This window comes from Helicoverpa armigera, chromosome 25 (genome assembly GCF_030705265.1).
Source record: "Helicoverpa armigera isolate CAAS_96S chromosome 25, ASM3070526v1, whole genome shotgun sequence".
Taxonomy (NCBI): Eukaryota; Metazoa; Arthropoda; class Insecta; order Lepidoptera; family Noctuidae; genus Helicoverpa; species Helicoverpa armigera.
The window spans coordinates 7,098,771-7,113,747 of NC_087144.1; the positions used below are offsets into that span (position 1 = coordinate 7,098,771).

General features: G+C 37.4%; 2 protein-coding genes across 3 annotated transcripts; both read left to right on the forward strand.

Annotated features, from left to right (window-relative positions):
- The first annotated feature begins 358 nt into the window (after nucleotides 1–358).
- Nucleotides 359–9,123, forward strand: LOC110379151 (trifunctional enzyme subunit beta, mitochondrial). Of its 2 annotated transcripts, XM_064041458.1 has the most exons (12): nucleotides 359–466; nucleotides 550–661; nucleotides 1,023–1,197; nucleotides 3,397–3,584; nucleotides 4,173–4,360; nucleotides 4,971–5,145; nucleotides 5,592–5,722; nucleotides 6,196–6,297; nucleotides 6,830–6,943; nucleotides 7,306–7,380; nucleotides 7,907–7,984; nucleotides 8,392–9,123. In XM_064041458.1, the coding sequence occupies exons 2-12, from the start codon at nucleotides 598–600 to the stop codon at nucleotides 8,524–8,526; spliced, it is 1,425 nt and encodes a 474-aa protein (XP_063897528.1). In that variant the 5' UTR covers nucleotides 359–466; nucleotides 550–597; the 3' UTR covers nucleotides 8,527–9,123. The 2 variants fall into 2 exon arrangements, with proteins under 2 accessions (XP_063897528.1, XP_063897527.1); XM_064041457.1 differs by lacking the exon at nucleotides 359–466 and having other exon boundaries at nucleotides 473–661.
- A 1,387-nt stretch (nucleotides 9,124–10,510) lies between these two features.
- LOC110379153 (piggyBac transposable element-derived protein 4) lies at nucleotides 10,511–14,937 on the forward strand. Its single transcript, XM_064041486.1, has 4 exons — nucleotides 10,511–10,716; nucleotides 11,746–11,892; nucleotides 12,295–12,435; nucleotides 12,621–14,937. The coding sequence occupies exons 2-4, from the start codon at nucleotides 11,873–11,875 to the stop codon at nucleotides 14,671–14,673; spliced, it is 2,214 nt and encodes a 737-aa protein (XP_063897556.1). The 5' UTR covers nucleotides 10,511–10,716; nucleotides 11,746–11,872; the 3' UTR covers nucleotides 14,674–14,937.
- Nucleotides 14,938–14,977: the final 40 nt, after the last annotated feature.

Here is a 14,977-nt window from a genome sequence, read left to right on the forward strand (position 1 = left end):
ACAAAACGTATCCTTAATTTTTAAAATAAAATGTATGTCTTAAAGACTACACATAATCTTCATATATCTTAAAAATGTGTCCTTAATTACGTAATTAAAGTATTTAAATGTTATACAATAGTAATTCTAAATTATATCCACATTTTCCACAATACAACGAACAGAATATATGATAACAAAACGTGATGATGTTGACAACTAGTAATCAATGTTGCCACTTTAAAAAAAAAATAAAATGGGTGGAGATTTTTACTGTAAATGTTAAAACTCCAAGACTTTGTTATTTTGTACATTGATCATTATATTGTTCCAAAAACATAAAATGACCTTCAGAGTTGGTATTCCGATCCTTGAATTCATTAAAAATTGAATTGTCAGAAAATATTCGACGCAACAGAGTCATCAACACAGTGTAGTAAAAGATTTAATCTTAGCAACCCCATTTGTTTCACTCTGTGGTTGACAGGTCAGAGTCCAACTTTCTTCTAAGTTTATTAAAAGTTTAAATTAGATATTACTCTAGTTTTTAATTTACATTAATTGTTGTAGAAGTCTCCGTCGTGTCCAGTGATAATCGGCATTAGTTTTCCGGCAGCCATGGCATCTCAAATATCGAAATCTTTGCTGAAAGTTTCCCACGTTAGCTCCACGGCTAAATTCGGTAGGTTTTCTATTAGTACTCCTATTTTTGATTACCTGTGACTTTTTTTAACCATACTTTAGCTAATTTCATCTTCATTAGATGCCACAAAAGTGTAATAAGATAATAAATTGACAAATAATTTTGATTTTACCCATAATTGGTATATGCATTTAAACTTTGGACTTTTGTAAGAAATTTTTGTTGGCATAGTTGGCAATTAATTTTGTTCAGTTCCGTGCCAAAATATGAGTGCAAGGTTCATATTGTATACGTACTGGAAGGTATTTCCGTTCTAAATATAGTCTGTTTCCACTTTAAGATAGGATCAAGGCCATTGCTGCATATATTACAGCATTTGTTTATATTTTCGTGGTTCTAGACACCGCTAGACGGGCTCTGAGCGTTGGAGCAGCTTTACAGCAGAAGAAGAAGTCTCTGCCGGACCGCACTGGCAAGAATGTGGTCCTCGTTGACGGAGTACGAACACCATTCTTGGTGTCCTTCACGGACTACGCCAAGATGATGCCCCATGAACTCGCCAGACATTCCTTGTTGTGAGTATTGTAGATAAAATATAATGCACCTTTTACATAGAACACTAAACCCAAGTATCTGAAGAGGACACAAAAAAGTTCCTATAGTAAACAAGCAAAATGTCTATGGTGTATCTGTGGGAATTACTAAAACGTTTGATAACATTTTATGCAAACAAATGTATCAACAAATAGACAACATTGTGATGTTACAAAATTTATAATTTTATATAATATTTAGCCTTTTTGCAATACATCTAAATACTATTTCAATTGCACAAGAAATATACATAATGCTTATACAATATTATTTTAATGTAGAAACTTTAATGACTAAAAAGATAAGAATCCTAGACATGTCTCAGATAATGTGATTCAATGTTTATAAATATGTTTAACCTTGAAATGTTAACTAGTTTATATTCTAGCATTATCAAACAATTTCTAACTTATAAAATCAATTTATAAGTAAAAGGTTTTAAATAAACAATAAGTGGTCAAACACAAGCCTATTGACAATAAAAAAGCTAATGATATAGAGAGAGAATGATAATGTGAGAATAATATAACCATATAAAACTATTAATTGTTGAAAACCTTTAAAAATATAGCCTATGTTACTCTGTAATAATGTAGCTTCCTAACAGTGACAGAATTTTTCAAATCGGTTCAGTAGTGGGCCTTTAGGGTACAAAGAAATGTACAAAAACTGTTTTCTCTTTATAATATTCAGTGGAAAATGTGTTAAATAACGTTGCATGCATTCAAGCTGCTATCTACTTTATATCTGTTTTAATTAAAAGTTCAAAGTCCCTTCATGTATACATACATACATGTAAATAAACATTGAAGGCCAAATGATACTGATTAGTAATCTTATATATTACTCTTATGAATTATAAGCAATCTTCATGCAGTTTCAACCACATCCCATGAGAAGTGGTTAACGCATCCGGATTAGGATCTTTCAGCAATTAGCATATTCAGGCAAACAAAATATTAGGCTTTATTTTAATAGATGCCTTCCCATTGGACTAATACTTATGCTGTATGCACTATAATATTTCCTGTGCAGCTGGCTTATCTCCTTGTATGAGAATAGCCGCCGTCAACAATCAGTCAGGACGCCATGGTAGTACGGATGTGAATTTGAATTGATTTGAAATGCTTCCTATAAAAAGGCATTAACAGTAGAGACAACATTTTGGTAATTTGATCATAGTAAGAATCCAAAAGATTATCCAGTTGGGCGATGTAGTTTTCTCTAAACGCAAGTGGAACCGCAAGAAACAGCTAGTGTTAATATAATTATCACCATGTTCATTTAATATAGGTAGAAAGTTGCAAGAAATATTAGCAGTCTGCCAAATATTATATACAATGTTGATACTTGGCAAGGGCTGATTAAATGCAAAGCAAAGTTGGAATAATTGTATTATACTGTTGTTATTATATAGATGCAATTAATTGACATTGTATGCAATATGCAACTTCTGGAATTTTTGTACTGATTCCAATTTTATCTTGACCTATAGACTTCATTATGTAAGCATGAAGTAGTTTTAAAATTATTTTTATCCTATAGCCTTCCTTGTTAAATAAGCTAGCTCATACTGAACAAAAACCATGGCCTCTGCCAGCGGTTTCCCCCTCGCCCCGCGTAAGTAAATTCATGCCCCTGATAACATGCAACCTGTAGGTAAACTACTGAACCAATTTTATCAGATCACTTCAGTAACAGACCACTTCAGATAAATTACTTAGGGTACCTGCAAACTTTGGATTAATATTATAGCTTAGTTAGGATTTAGTTACGTATGTATATCAAAAGAAAAACTACAAAATAGGGTAGTTTCCTAAAAAATAATAATTAGTCCGTCTTGTAGATTGTCCAAAATTAAGCGATACGTATGTTTTCTTTTTTGAATTGGATCAGAACTTGTTAAGATATAGCGTGTTAAAGTTGAGTGTGACGTCACAAGTTGCTACAATTTTCAGGACACTGTGACGTAAAAGGCCCCCACTCCTAATTTTTGAAGTGTATTATCTTTGTCATTTTATGTTTAATTAAAAAAAGAAAAAATACGTATCCAATATTTTTTGATTATCTAAAAAGCGGACTAAATATTATTTCATTATTTCGACCCTGGACACTACCCTATTACTGAACTCCTATAAACCGCATTGCACACAAAAACTTAACACGGCTCTCTATTGCAGGGGTCTTCTCCAAAAAACCGGGATATCGAAGGATCTGATCGACTACATCGTCTACGGCACGGTCATCCAGGAGGTGAAAACTTCCAACATTGGCCGCGAGGCGGCGCTGGCGGCGGGCTTCAGTGATAAGACTCCTGCGCATACTGTTACCATGGCCTGTATCTCTTCTAACCAGGCTATTACTACTGGTAGGTTTTATGTAAATTAGTTGTTTTTTAACTTTTTCAATTATTTTTCGACCAGTTATTCTGTGACCTCTAATGAATTTAGGTAGTGTGATTCTTTGAAATTATAGCTTTTTCTAATTAAGGCACGTACTGATAGCTACAGTGCATCATATATGTCCTGCAAAAATTTGGTCAGAAAAACCTAATCAGACCACACAAAATCGGCCCTATTATGTGTCCTACAAAATGCCAGTATACAGGGTGGTCAAAACGGGTGATATCAAACCGCCTAATCTAGATTCCTCCTGCTTAAGGGCCACGAAGATAGCCCATGTACTTATGTTTAAATTTTTTGTATGTTTGTAGTTCTCGCCAATTTTTTGAGTTTTAAACGCCTGATCATCATCTGCCTTTTCCCAACTATGTTGGGGTCGGCTTCCAGTCTAACAAGAAGTAGATGAGTACCAGTGTTTTACAAGGTGCAACTGCCAATCTGACCTCCTCAACCCAGTTACCCGGGCAACCCTATACCCCTAGATACCTAAGACTGGTTGTCAGACTTACTGGCTGAGTATAATAAGTTGGTATTAATAATCCTATTTCTCCCAGGTGTGGGCATGATAGCTGCAGGCGCCTACGACATCATCGTGGCCGGTGGCGTGGAGTTCATGTCGGACGTGCCCATCCGTCACTCGCGCAAGATGCGGTCCCTGCTGCTGCGCCTCAACCGCGCCAAGACTCCGGCGCAGCGCCTCTCCCTCATCGCCTCTATTAGGCCTGACTTCTTCGCGCCTGAGGTAACTATGTAGTCATGTATAGTTATCGGCACGAATCTTGAGCTCTGACCTACATCTGCGCAGAAGTGATTTATTAGCAAATAACCAATCCCGAGTGACGGCTATGACGCGATGCGCTGCGGGCCAATCACCGCTTTAGCTCCCGCGCCTCACTCCATACCACAAAAGGCACCCAACAAATTACTTCTGCGCAGGTGAAGGTCAGAGCTCAGGATTCGTGCCGATAACTATAGCTAGTTTGTTACCAGTGTTAGATTATAATGTCGGATGTCCATCCGTCACTCTCTCTCCCTCCTTCATCGCCGCTATTAGACCTGACTTCTTCGTGCCCGAGGTAAATATGTCTTCTAGTGCGACCCACCAGGGTCAAGGCCTGCCCGGGCTTCGGGATTGTTTGACAAAGTTAGATATTTATTATGACAGCTGTAATGATAAAATCTCACCCATCCACTTACCAACCCCGCCAAGCGTTGCCTAACCTTCCTAGAGGATATTACTTAGCCACGTGCCCTTGGTTACAGAAAAGTTTCCGTATTTTATTTTTTTGTTCAACAGAGATATGATGATGATGACTATCTCTTTAACATTGACCCTCTTTTTTGACCACCAGCTCCCAGCAGTAGCAGAATTCTCATCCGGAGAGACCATGGGCCACAGTGCCGACAGGCTGGCGGCCGCGTTCGGCGCCTCCCGACAGGAGCAGGACGACTACGCGCTGAGGTCCCACAAGCTCGCCCACGAGGCTCAGCAGAAGGGCTACTTCACTGACCTCATGCCCGTCAAAGGTATGTAGTATACACTTGCTAAAGTTCGAGTCTTCGAGTCTTGCTAAAGTTTGATTAAAATGTTGTCCTGTATCTGTCTCAAGAGTATTACCTATCCCCTTAAAATATCTGATCTCTATCTATTATACTGTTTTGCAATGAAATCATAACTAACAATAAATATATAAGCATATATAAAACATGCTTATATTTGTTTCAAAGTTTGTGCCAAAAGGGTAACTCGTAAATCAATGTTTAGCTGATGTAAAATACAGTTTTCATTTGTTTACTTTTGAAATATAAAGTAAAAAATGACATGTACTCAATTAGCAGCTCAGTATGCCTGCCTGAACCTAGTGAAAGTTTTAATTTGCGTTATGTTACGTTTGATTTAATATGTTAGTAACTGGGTACTAGCTGTATATATGCAGAAATTGTACCCTAATCACCACTTATTTGTTCACCAGTGGACGGCAAAGACGGCGTAGTCGACAAGGACAACGGCATCCGCGTGTCGACGCCGGAACAGCTCGCCAAGCTGAAGCCCGCCTTCATCAAGCCGCATGGCACTGTCACCGCCGCTAACGCCTCGTTCTTGGTAATGTACACATGTTACTGACAGTTTACTAACAGTAGAGTAGTCCAGTGGACGGCAAGGACAACGGCACTTTCCCAACTATGTTGGGGTCGGCTTCCAGTCTAACCGGATGTAGCTGAGTACCAGTGCTTTACAAGGAGCGACTGTCTATCTGACCTCCTCAACCCAGTTACCCGGGCAACCCAATACTACTTGGTTAGACTGGTATTAAACTTACCGGCTTCTGACTACTTGTAACGACTGCCAAAGATGTTCAATGACAGCCGGTACCTACAGTTTAACGTGCCATCCGAAACAAACAATGAATTAAATAAAATGATTTTAAGCCTTTTGAAAACATGAAGTTAATTCTTTTCAGGACGTAGCAAAAACAGCTTATAATTTATGATCTCTCCGCGTCTCTAACGTAGATTAGGTTTTATATTTACACAAAACATTTAAGTCATATAACTTATTTCTATTGTTTTGTACAGACTGACGGCGCTTCAGCTTGCCTGGTGATGTCGGAGGCGAAGGCCAAGGAGCTCGGCCTCAAGCCCAAGGCGTACCTGCGTGACTTTACTTACGTTGCTCAGGTAACATTCATATATCATAACGAATAGTTTATTTATGTAGGCTCGAGTGCACCGACAACATAAACGACCGTTTGTATAAAACAAATGCTTATTTCGAAAATTGAACGAAAGAATTCATAGTAAACAGTTGTTTTATGAGACTTTATGTTGTAGGTAACCTTGGGCCTTAGTGCACATTCATGACATTGAAACATTTTTGCAGTTTTATGCCTTCAAATTGTCGTAAACTAGCCGATTTCCCGCGGTTTTACGGTCCCTCGCTGGGATAAAATTATAGCCTATGTTACTGATTGTTACTTGGGAATAGTATAACTTTCCAACATTGAAATAATTTTGCAAATTGTTTCAGTACTTTCGGAGCCTTTATGGTACAAACAAACAAAAAAAATCCTCTTTATTATATTACTATACATAGGAGTATAGATTATTACTGGCCCCACTTCTCCAACTGGTGGTTTTGGAAAGCAATAGCTTCTAACTTGAATCATAATTAATGTAATGTTAAATATTAATTATTTCACAACCTCCACAGGACCCCGTCGACCAGCTGCTGCTTGGGCCCGCGTACGGTATCCCCAAGATCCTGGACAAAGCTGGACTCAAGATGAGCGATGTCGACACCTGGGAGATCCATGAGGCTTTCGCTGTGAGTCTAACGCCATATTTATTTCATACTAGCTGATCCCAAGAACTTCGTATCGTTTAAACCTTCCCTGGACCTCTACAAACATTTTTAAACCAAAATAAACCAAATCGGTCCAGCCATTCTCAAGTTTTCATGCATAAATGTTTTTGACAGCCTTCTGCCAACATTGTATATAAATGTTTTTCAAATATGTTCAGGTTTCGTAGACAGATTTCAAGAAAAAAATACAATATTCCAATGTTTTTTTTATTAACCAATATTAGCCCAATTAGTCAAGTATTTTTCAATTTAGGTGATATTTAATAACAACATTTAAAACAGTTTCAGCATCATATACAATAACCATTTTTTTTTGTTTTCAGGGTCAAATCTTGGCTAACTTGAAGGCTATGGATTCCGACTGGTTTGCGCAGACCTACCTCGGTCGCCAGACTAAGGTAAGAGATGGATATTTAATTTAAGCCGGAATAAACTATACTTTTATACCCTTATAAGCTTTTATACCATAGCTTTAAGCATAGCTGTTGTACCCTATAGAAGTGAGTATTAATTGATCCAATTCACGCTCCAATATACACAACTAGCTTTTGCCCGCAACTTCGTTCGCGTGGAATAGTGACTACCAGCAGATTTTTGATTTGACCAGTAGATGGCGCTATATGTCCGGAATATTTTTTTTTTTTTTTTTGTAATAAAAACTATCCTATGTCCTTTCTCAAGTTTCAAACTATGTCTGTACCAAATTTCACACAAATCGGTTCAGTAGTTTAGGCGTGAAGAAAAGACAGACAGACAGACAGAGTTACTTTCGCATTTATAATATTAGTTTGGATTAAACCAAATAGGAGTAATTATGAAAATCAGACATAACCATTGTTATTACATAAAGTTGTTTCACACATGTTTACATTTTTGAAACTTATTTTTTTTACTTTTCAATTGGAATGGCTACGTGTTTTCCAGGTGGGCGCTCCGGACTTGGACAAGTGGAACAAGTGGGGAGGCTCGCTCTCTATCGGACATCCCTTCGCCGCCACCGGGGTATGTACACATGCATACACTAATTACTTCTCTCTTAAATTAGTTTTATATTATGTATGATAGGGAATGGTTGTACTGTGCCTGAGATATGGACAGTGATGTGAGAATCGAAATCATAACAAAATAGAACAATGAAACTTAAAGTCTTGAGGTTTGCTAATATTTGGATATTTCCTCACTTATTAAGGGCCTTTCCTTATTTATGGGACATAAGCCAAGGAAAAGTAAATATGTACTGTTGTACAATCATATCATGAATATTTTCCTTGATAAATTACGTGCATTTTAGTTTAATTGTTCGTCAATTGGAGTTGAACTTATTCAATTCAATTAAGTAATGAAAATATTTACATAATTTCATAAGTTGCAAATAATTTTCCATTCTAACCACATCATTTTTTTCTCAGGTCCGTCTAGCAATGCACACAGCTCACCGCTTGGTCCGTGAAGACGGTCAGTTTGGAGTCATCTCGGCCTGCGCCGCCGGAGGCCAGGGCGTCGCCATGATCCTTGAGAGGCACCCCGACGCCACATGCAACTAAACCATCATAACACCCACGTAGCCAGGACAAATCATGCCAAAAATGGGAGATTTCAATTCTTCATATGGCAATACCAAAAATATGGCAACATTAAAAATATAATTATAGATTTTCGTTAAGTAAAAGTGTTCATTCTACGTTTTAAAGCTCCTGGCAACGTTTCTAAATTTAAAAAAAATCTGCACAATGCAAGCGAATGGTACCGTGAAAATGCGAGAAGTGTAAACTATCGACTCCTTTGTACTGCCTGGATAAAATAAATAAAAAAAAACTAAATTAAGCCAATGCCACTTCCAGTAACTTATACATAGTAACTCGATAAGTCTCATGTACGACAATATATACTAAAATCTGCTCGAAATTGTATAAAATTCGGTTTTTGAAAACTATTTTTATTCATATAACATTCGTATGATTATTTAAATTTTATATATATTTAGTTTATTCACTAATGTAATATGTGTTGTAATCTGTTAGTTTGATAGCATGCGTGTAAGGTATGTCCTGATATTTATTTCATAATCATTAGTTTTAAGAGTACATTATATATCTCTGATGATTTACTGTTGTTATTAAAATTTATTAGAAAATTGGAAATGGTGTATTATTTCTTGCTTATATCATAGTCTACAAGTTTGGATAAAATATGTATAGCTTATGCCTTCCAAGGATAGTGTAGCTTCCCAATAGTGAAAGGATTTTTAAAATCTGTTCCGTAGTTTCTGAGTCTTTAAGGTACACAGAAACAAAATATTGTTTCCTCCGTATATTATTTAATTTGGGTTTTAACGTAAAACGAGGCAGTGGTTTTGTGGAATAATATTTTTTTATTCTGGCAATCGCAATCGATCAGACCTGCCACAAGTACCAATTCCCGCCTCCACATAATATGTGGAGGCAGGAATTAGTACTTGCTTATATATTATATAATCTGTCTGTATGGTAGATAGGTAGGTAAGGTACTACAAATGAAAGTCTTCTTCCTATTGCCCCGTTCCCGTATAAAATTGACGAGATAATAAACAAGAGTGCACTCTCAAAGTACATATTTTCGAAAATGAACTCTATTCCAACGCAATAAGGTTCTAAATTGGTTGCATAATACACAGAGGCAAATCCGAGCCGAGAGGGATAGTTAGAACGGAGGTCTTTTGTCTCTTTCTAACACCTTGCCAGCATAAAAAAATGTTATGATCAACAGTTTTGTCTACCCAAAAAAACAATTGAATCACTTATATTTTTATCTTATTTTAACAATTGTAAGTCAACAAATTAATAACAATCGCAATAATTTATTCGCATTTATTCTTAAAACATAAAGAACATAAATTTGTATTTTGCTTTTTTTTATTATCTAGTGGTAACCCTGAACATTTTTGCGCGTGTTCAGCATTTAAAATTTTGTTTATATTTTTTTGTATTAAATCAATTTAAACTATTTAAATAGTGAAAAAGTGTTGCGTTTATACTTGTAAAAGTGAATTCTATGGTGGTTGCAATATATCGTTCCATAGGTTAGCCAATAATAACATTTTCGTAAATCAAACAACTAGGGTGCCCATAAATTCTTGTAATGATTCAAAATATGGGTTATGTATTCTAATGACTAAAGGCGACATAAATGGCTAAGCAGTCTATATGTAAAGCAAAACTACAAAAAATCATTGTTCACTTCGAATCTCCCTGCTGTTATACTGCTAATTCCCGCAAATTATTAAAAGCCTTTATTTATTAATATCTTAAAGTAACAAACTGCGTAAGTTAAAACTTCAATACCAATCTGTGTTTGATAATCTTAGCAAATTCAGATTTGTCTCACTTAGCTTAATCTTATGGTCACCCTATGAGAAAGGGACAGACGCCTCCGTACTAACTGTTTCACTCGGCTCGTTTTTTGGGTATAGGTGCGCAGTCCTGTTTACTATATTATGTCTATGGTCAGTACAAACCACGAGTTTCCCTTGAAAACTGACAGCTGTCAACTGCACAAAACTTTCCGTACCCCTGTAGTTCATTCTGAACGCATTTTATCCGAATGAAATTATAAAAAAGGATCAAAGTTTTTTTGTGTTGACGGCCATACCTATTTTTGTTTATTGATTTCCTGAATTAGAGCTTTTAGCAAGAGCGTGGCGAGTATAAACCAAGTTATTTTCCGTGGGCTTTTGTGACTTGTGTTCTGTAATTCAGGTTAGTACTTATTGTTATATTTCCTATCATTTCAGTTTGTAATTGATGATAGAAAGACTACCTAACACTGATCCTCCGAGTTCGCTAAAGTTGCTAGGGTCTGCTCCCTAGGGTCTGGTCTCTTCTCCCGCTCCTCAATTAACTATGCAAACGTCCGTTAGTTGATTCTATTACCCACAAGTTCAAAACTGCTAGTACAGCTATTAAGTACGAGTCATTTTAGGTAAACTAAGCACAGATTCCCGCTCCGAGTGTCAGTTGACTGCAGTTGACTTTACAATATTCAGAATGAATGAACACAACACTTCACGCGCTAGAAACTGCTCTGCACACAAAGCTAACCAAAACAAATGACATTCTATAAATAAGTCTATTTAAAAAGAGAAGCGATGCTTGTTGATATTTAGTTACTAATAAAAAGCCCATAGAGCAAATCAATATAAGGGAGAACATGAAAAAACAAGTTTGCACACTTGACAGTGAAGACTGAGGAAAGAATACTAATTATTGTCAATTTTCATATCAAATTCCAATTTCAAAACAATGTACCTAAAGCATTTATATTGAAAAAAATTACTAAACACTTAAGTCAGTGTTTTAATTATTTTCTTGGAAGATACATCTTCTCCAGGTATTAGACGGAAGTATAGATCAGTGAAAAACATTTTTATCATTATTTCAAATTAATTTCACAATCCATTGTTTTTAATGGATCTGAAAATTTCCTTACAGACCATTTAACAGTATTTTATTTTATAATTTATGGACACATTGTGAATAACAATTAGAAACTGCATAATACAATGGAGTAAACAAAGATACTGCTTATTTCTAAAGAATTATGATAGATAGAGCAGACCTGTTGAATGTTGTTTGTAGTTTGTTTACTTTTTAAATTATTCCTATCCAAGCTATTTCAGATCTTAATCCATCAGATGAATATTAATTTATGTGTAATATACTTATTGAATATAAATTAACAAGAGCTAGTAAAGTAAAATAAAAAATTAATATTTTTATTCTTTTCAGTGCCATCCTCTACCCTACCCACCAGTTGCATCTGATCTCTTTGGAAAAATCGACGACAAATAAGTTTGCCGTAAATATAATATTAAGATAGGTTTCTGTGCCGAACATATTGAGGTTAAAAAAAAAGATGAATACCCAACGAAAACGGTAAGATATTTTTTCTTTTTTTATATCTAAGTTCACAAAGCTAGTCTTTGCACAGACAAACATACAATCATATAAGTAAATTTATATATTAAACTAATTTATTACCTATAGAATCTAGTCACTTAATATGTCTAATATATACTGATATTAAGTATTGCTAATTATAAACATATATTTTCATACTAGCTTCTGTCAGCGGTTACACCCGCATCCCGTGGGAACCTCTGCACGAACCCGGATAAAAAGCCTATAGCCTTCCTCGATAAATGGGCTATCTAACAGCGAAGGAATTGTTCAAATCAGACCAGTAGTTCCTGAGATTAGCGCGTTCAAACAAACAAATAAACTCTTCAGCTTTATAATATTAGTATAGATGATGAAGGAAGTTATCTCTTTTTTCAGGCCTACCAAAGCTTACACGAAACAGGCATCACCGGGTGGTTCTAAACTGAAGGGCAAGTTACCTACAGTAACAACGGGTGGTCTTACTCAACCGGCCCAGGCTAAAGCAATGTCGTCTGTTCAGCATATAAATGGCGTTTCGTAAGTTATATTTTAATGAACACGATTCTATTTTATTTTTATTTGTCAAAATCAGAATCCCAAAAGAAAGTCTTTAGTCTTGACAAAGTAGCTCAAATAAGGCAAGTTAAATATAACCTTGAAAAAAATCGAATAACTTTGTAATACACATACATGCAACCAGAATTTCTTATTGTCTTTTGCAGCTCTAACTTGGACAAAGTGGAGGTAGTAGTCATAAAGCAGGAAATGGAGGTAGTGGACATAAAGCAGGAAGAAACAGAGGAATTGATGGAAGATGCACCATGGGAGGTACAGCAGTGGACCTCAAAAACTGAGGACAATTCCAATGGTCAGGCGTCTCCGGAGCCACACACACTTGAAGACGAACCCATCCAAATCAAATGTGAGGTTCTTCTCTCAACTCCTGAAAAGAAGGCACCTAAGTCTAGAAGGGCGCCTAAGAGTGAGATAAAGAATGGCAGTGATTTAGACAGTGATTGCGACGACCAGTCCAATGGCCCACTAGGTGAAATCCCTGCCATTCCAGGTGTTCGCAAGGACATCCCCGACGATGAAGAATTGGAAGACCACATTCGAGATCGAATACACAACATCGAAAAGGGAATGGATGATGAAGCTGATCGCCTGATTGCCACATCGCCCAGTTTCACATGGGTCGATAACTTTCACTCGTTCTATTCTGCTCGTGAGGACTTCTCAGGCCCTACCCCGGGGCCAGTCAAAGATTACAATTCGCCTTATGACACCTTTATCGACATATGGGATAGAGATATCGTAGACCTAATTGTCCGGGAAACAAATCGGTATGCCAATCAGACGATCGAGGGTTTGCGTAGCAATGGGGCGTTGGCACCATCATCTCGCCTACGGTCCTGGACTGACACAAACGCAGACGAGATAATGCTTCTCTTTGGGATGCTCATGTACATGGCTATTGACCAGCGAGCCTCGATAAACGAGTACTGGGCAGTAGACAGTGTTCTCGAAATGCCGGGCTTCAGAAGTCTAATGCCCATTAATCGCTATTTGTTGCTGAATAAGTTTCTTCATTTTGTTGACAATAACGCTGAGGCAACTCAGCAATTGCTGCAAACTAAAGAAACTTCTTCGCCAAAGCTGGTCAAGTTGGCACCTATTGTTAAACATCTCGGAGAGAAATTCAACTCTCTATACAACCTTTCGCCTAACATCACCATAGACGAGTCCTTGACCTTACACAAGGACAGGTTGTCTTGGATCCAATCTATAACGTCAAAGGCTGTCGTTAAGTCTTATGAACTTTGTGAAGCTCAAACAGGCTATATGGCAAAGTTCCAGATTTACACTGGGCAGGGTAGATCTGCTAGTGACCCAACATTTGAAGTCAGTTTGGGGAGCAAAAGCACTAAAGCGGTTATGGAACTTTTGCAAGGTCTGGAACATCGGGGGCATTGTGTAAGGATGGATAATTTTTACAGTTGTCCATCGTTAGCCCGGCACCTCAAGAGTTTGGGCTTTGATTGTTTAGGGACCCTTCGTGCTAGCCGACGGAACGTGCCTGATGACATCGCGAAACTATCGAATGAAGCGAAGAAGGGGATGATATTATCTCGTCATTGTGGAGACGTTTCCATCATAGCATGGAAGTACTCCAAAATGGTGAATATTATATCCACCTACCACAAAGAAACTTCTTGCATCACATCGAGGCCGCCGGTATGCATCAAAGATTACTATAGATCATTTGGGGGAATAGATCACAAAGACCAAAAACTGGCCGAGTATTTGTTAGAACGAAAGAAGGGCATGAAATGGTATGTAAACGTTTTCAAAAGGTTAGTCAATGTAAGTATACATAATTCTTTTGTTATGTATAGCAGTTGTTTGAAACGGCGTGATAAGCCGGCAATGACGCATCGCGAGTTCCGTTACGAGCTTGCTGGGGCTCTCGTTAGGCGGCATCGCCCCAGCATGGTGGAGTGTAGATTAGAAGAGGTTGTGGAGACCAGTAAACTCGTAGCGGGTCTGATGAGGCTTAGGCGAGATGTAATACATATTCCAAAGAGCCCGAATGGATCAAGGGACAGAAAGAGATGTGTAATTTGTTACCGTGAAAAGTTGAACAAAATGGTTCGCACGCAGTGCACCACCTGTAACGTGTACGTTTGCTTTGAGAACTGCTGGCAAATATGGCATTCTTCGGAAGAGCTTCCTGGCGACGTAATGCGGGGACAAAAGAGGAAACGAAACGAGTGATATTTCGTGACGGAATTCTGACGGATGAATTGTACGACTGGATTTGAGACCACGAGATCCGTTGGGGTAGGACATGGGTTACTTTAACTCCCTCATCGAATCGTCGTCTTGCTGCTTCGTATGGCAGTTCTCTGACCATGTGCTGGCTGTACTGACTTGAATGTAAGCGGGCCCCGCAGATGAGATCTACTAGGTACCGATGTACTTATGCACAAACATTTATGTACATATTTTATTGTTTATATACTGTCTTTAGTTCTTTTTTATTTGTTTTATTGCATTGTACCTGTTTACAACTGAACAT

What these genes read in the sequence shown, in the direction of transcription:
- LOC110379151 (XM_064041458.1), top strand. Translation starts at nt 598, where the DNA reads ATGGCATCTCAAATATCGAAATCTTTGCTGAAAGTTTCCCACGTTAGC. An exon ending in CTCGCCAGACATTCCTTGTT is followed by an intron (nt 1,198 to 3,396) that starts GTGAGTATTGTA and finishes TCTCTATTGCAG; the next exon opens with GGGTCTTCTCCAAAAAACCG. An exon ending in ACCTCGGTCGCCAGACTAAG is followed by an intron (nt 7,381 to 7,906) that starts GTAAGAGATGGA and finishes CGTGTTTTCCAG; the next exon opens with GTGGGCGCTCCGGACTTGGA.
- LOC110379153 (XM_064041486.1), top strand. Translation starts at nt 11,873, where the DNA reads ATGAATACCCAACGAAAACG. An exon ending in ATGAATACCCAACGAAAACG is followed by an intron (nt 11,893 to 12,294) that starts GTAAGATATTTT and finishes CTCTTTTTTCAG; the next exon opens with GCCTACCAAAGCTTACACGA. An exon ending in CAGCATATAAATGGCGTTTC is followed by an intron (nt 12,436 to 12,620) that starts GTAAGTTATATT and finishes TGTCTTTTGCAG; the next exon opens with CTCTAACTTGGACAAAGTGG.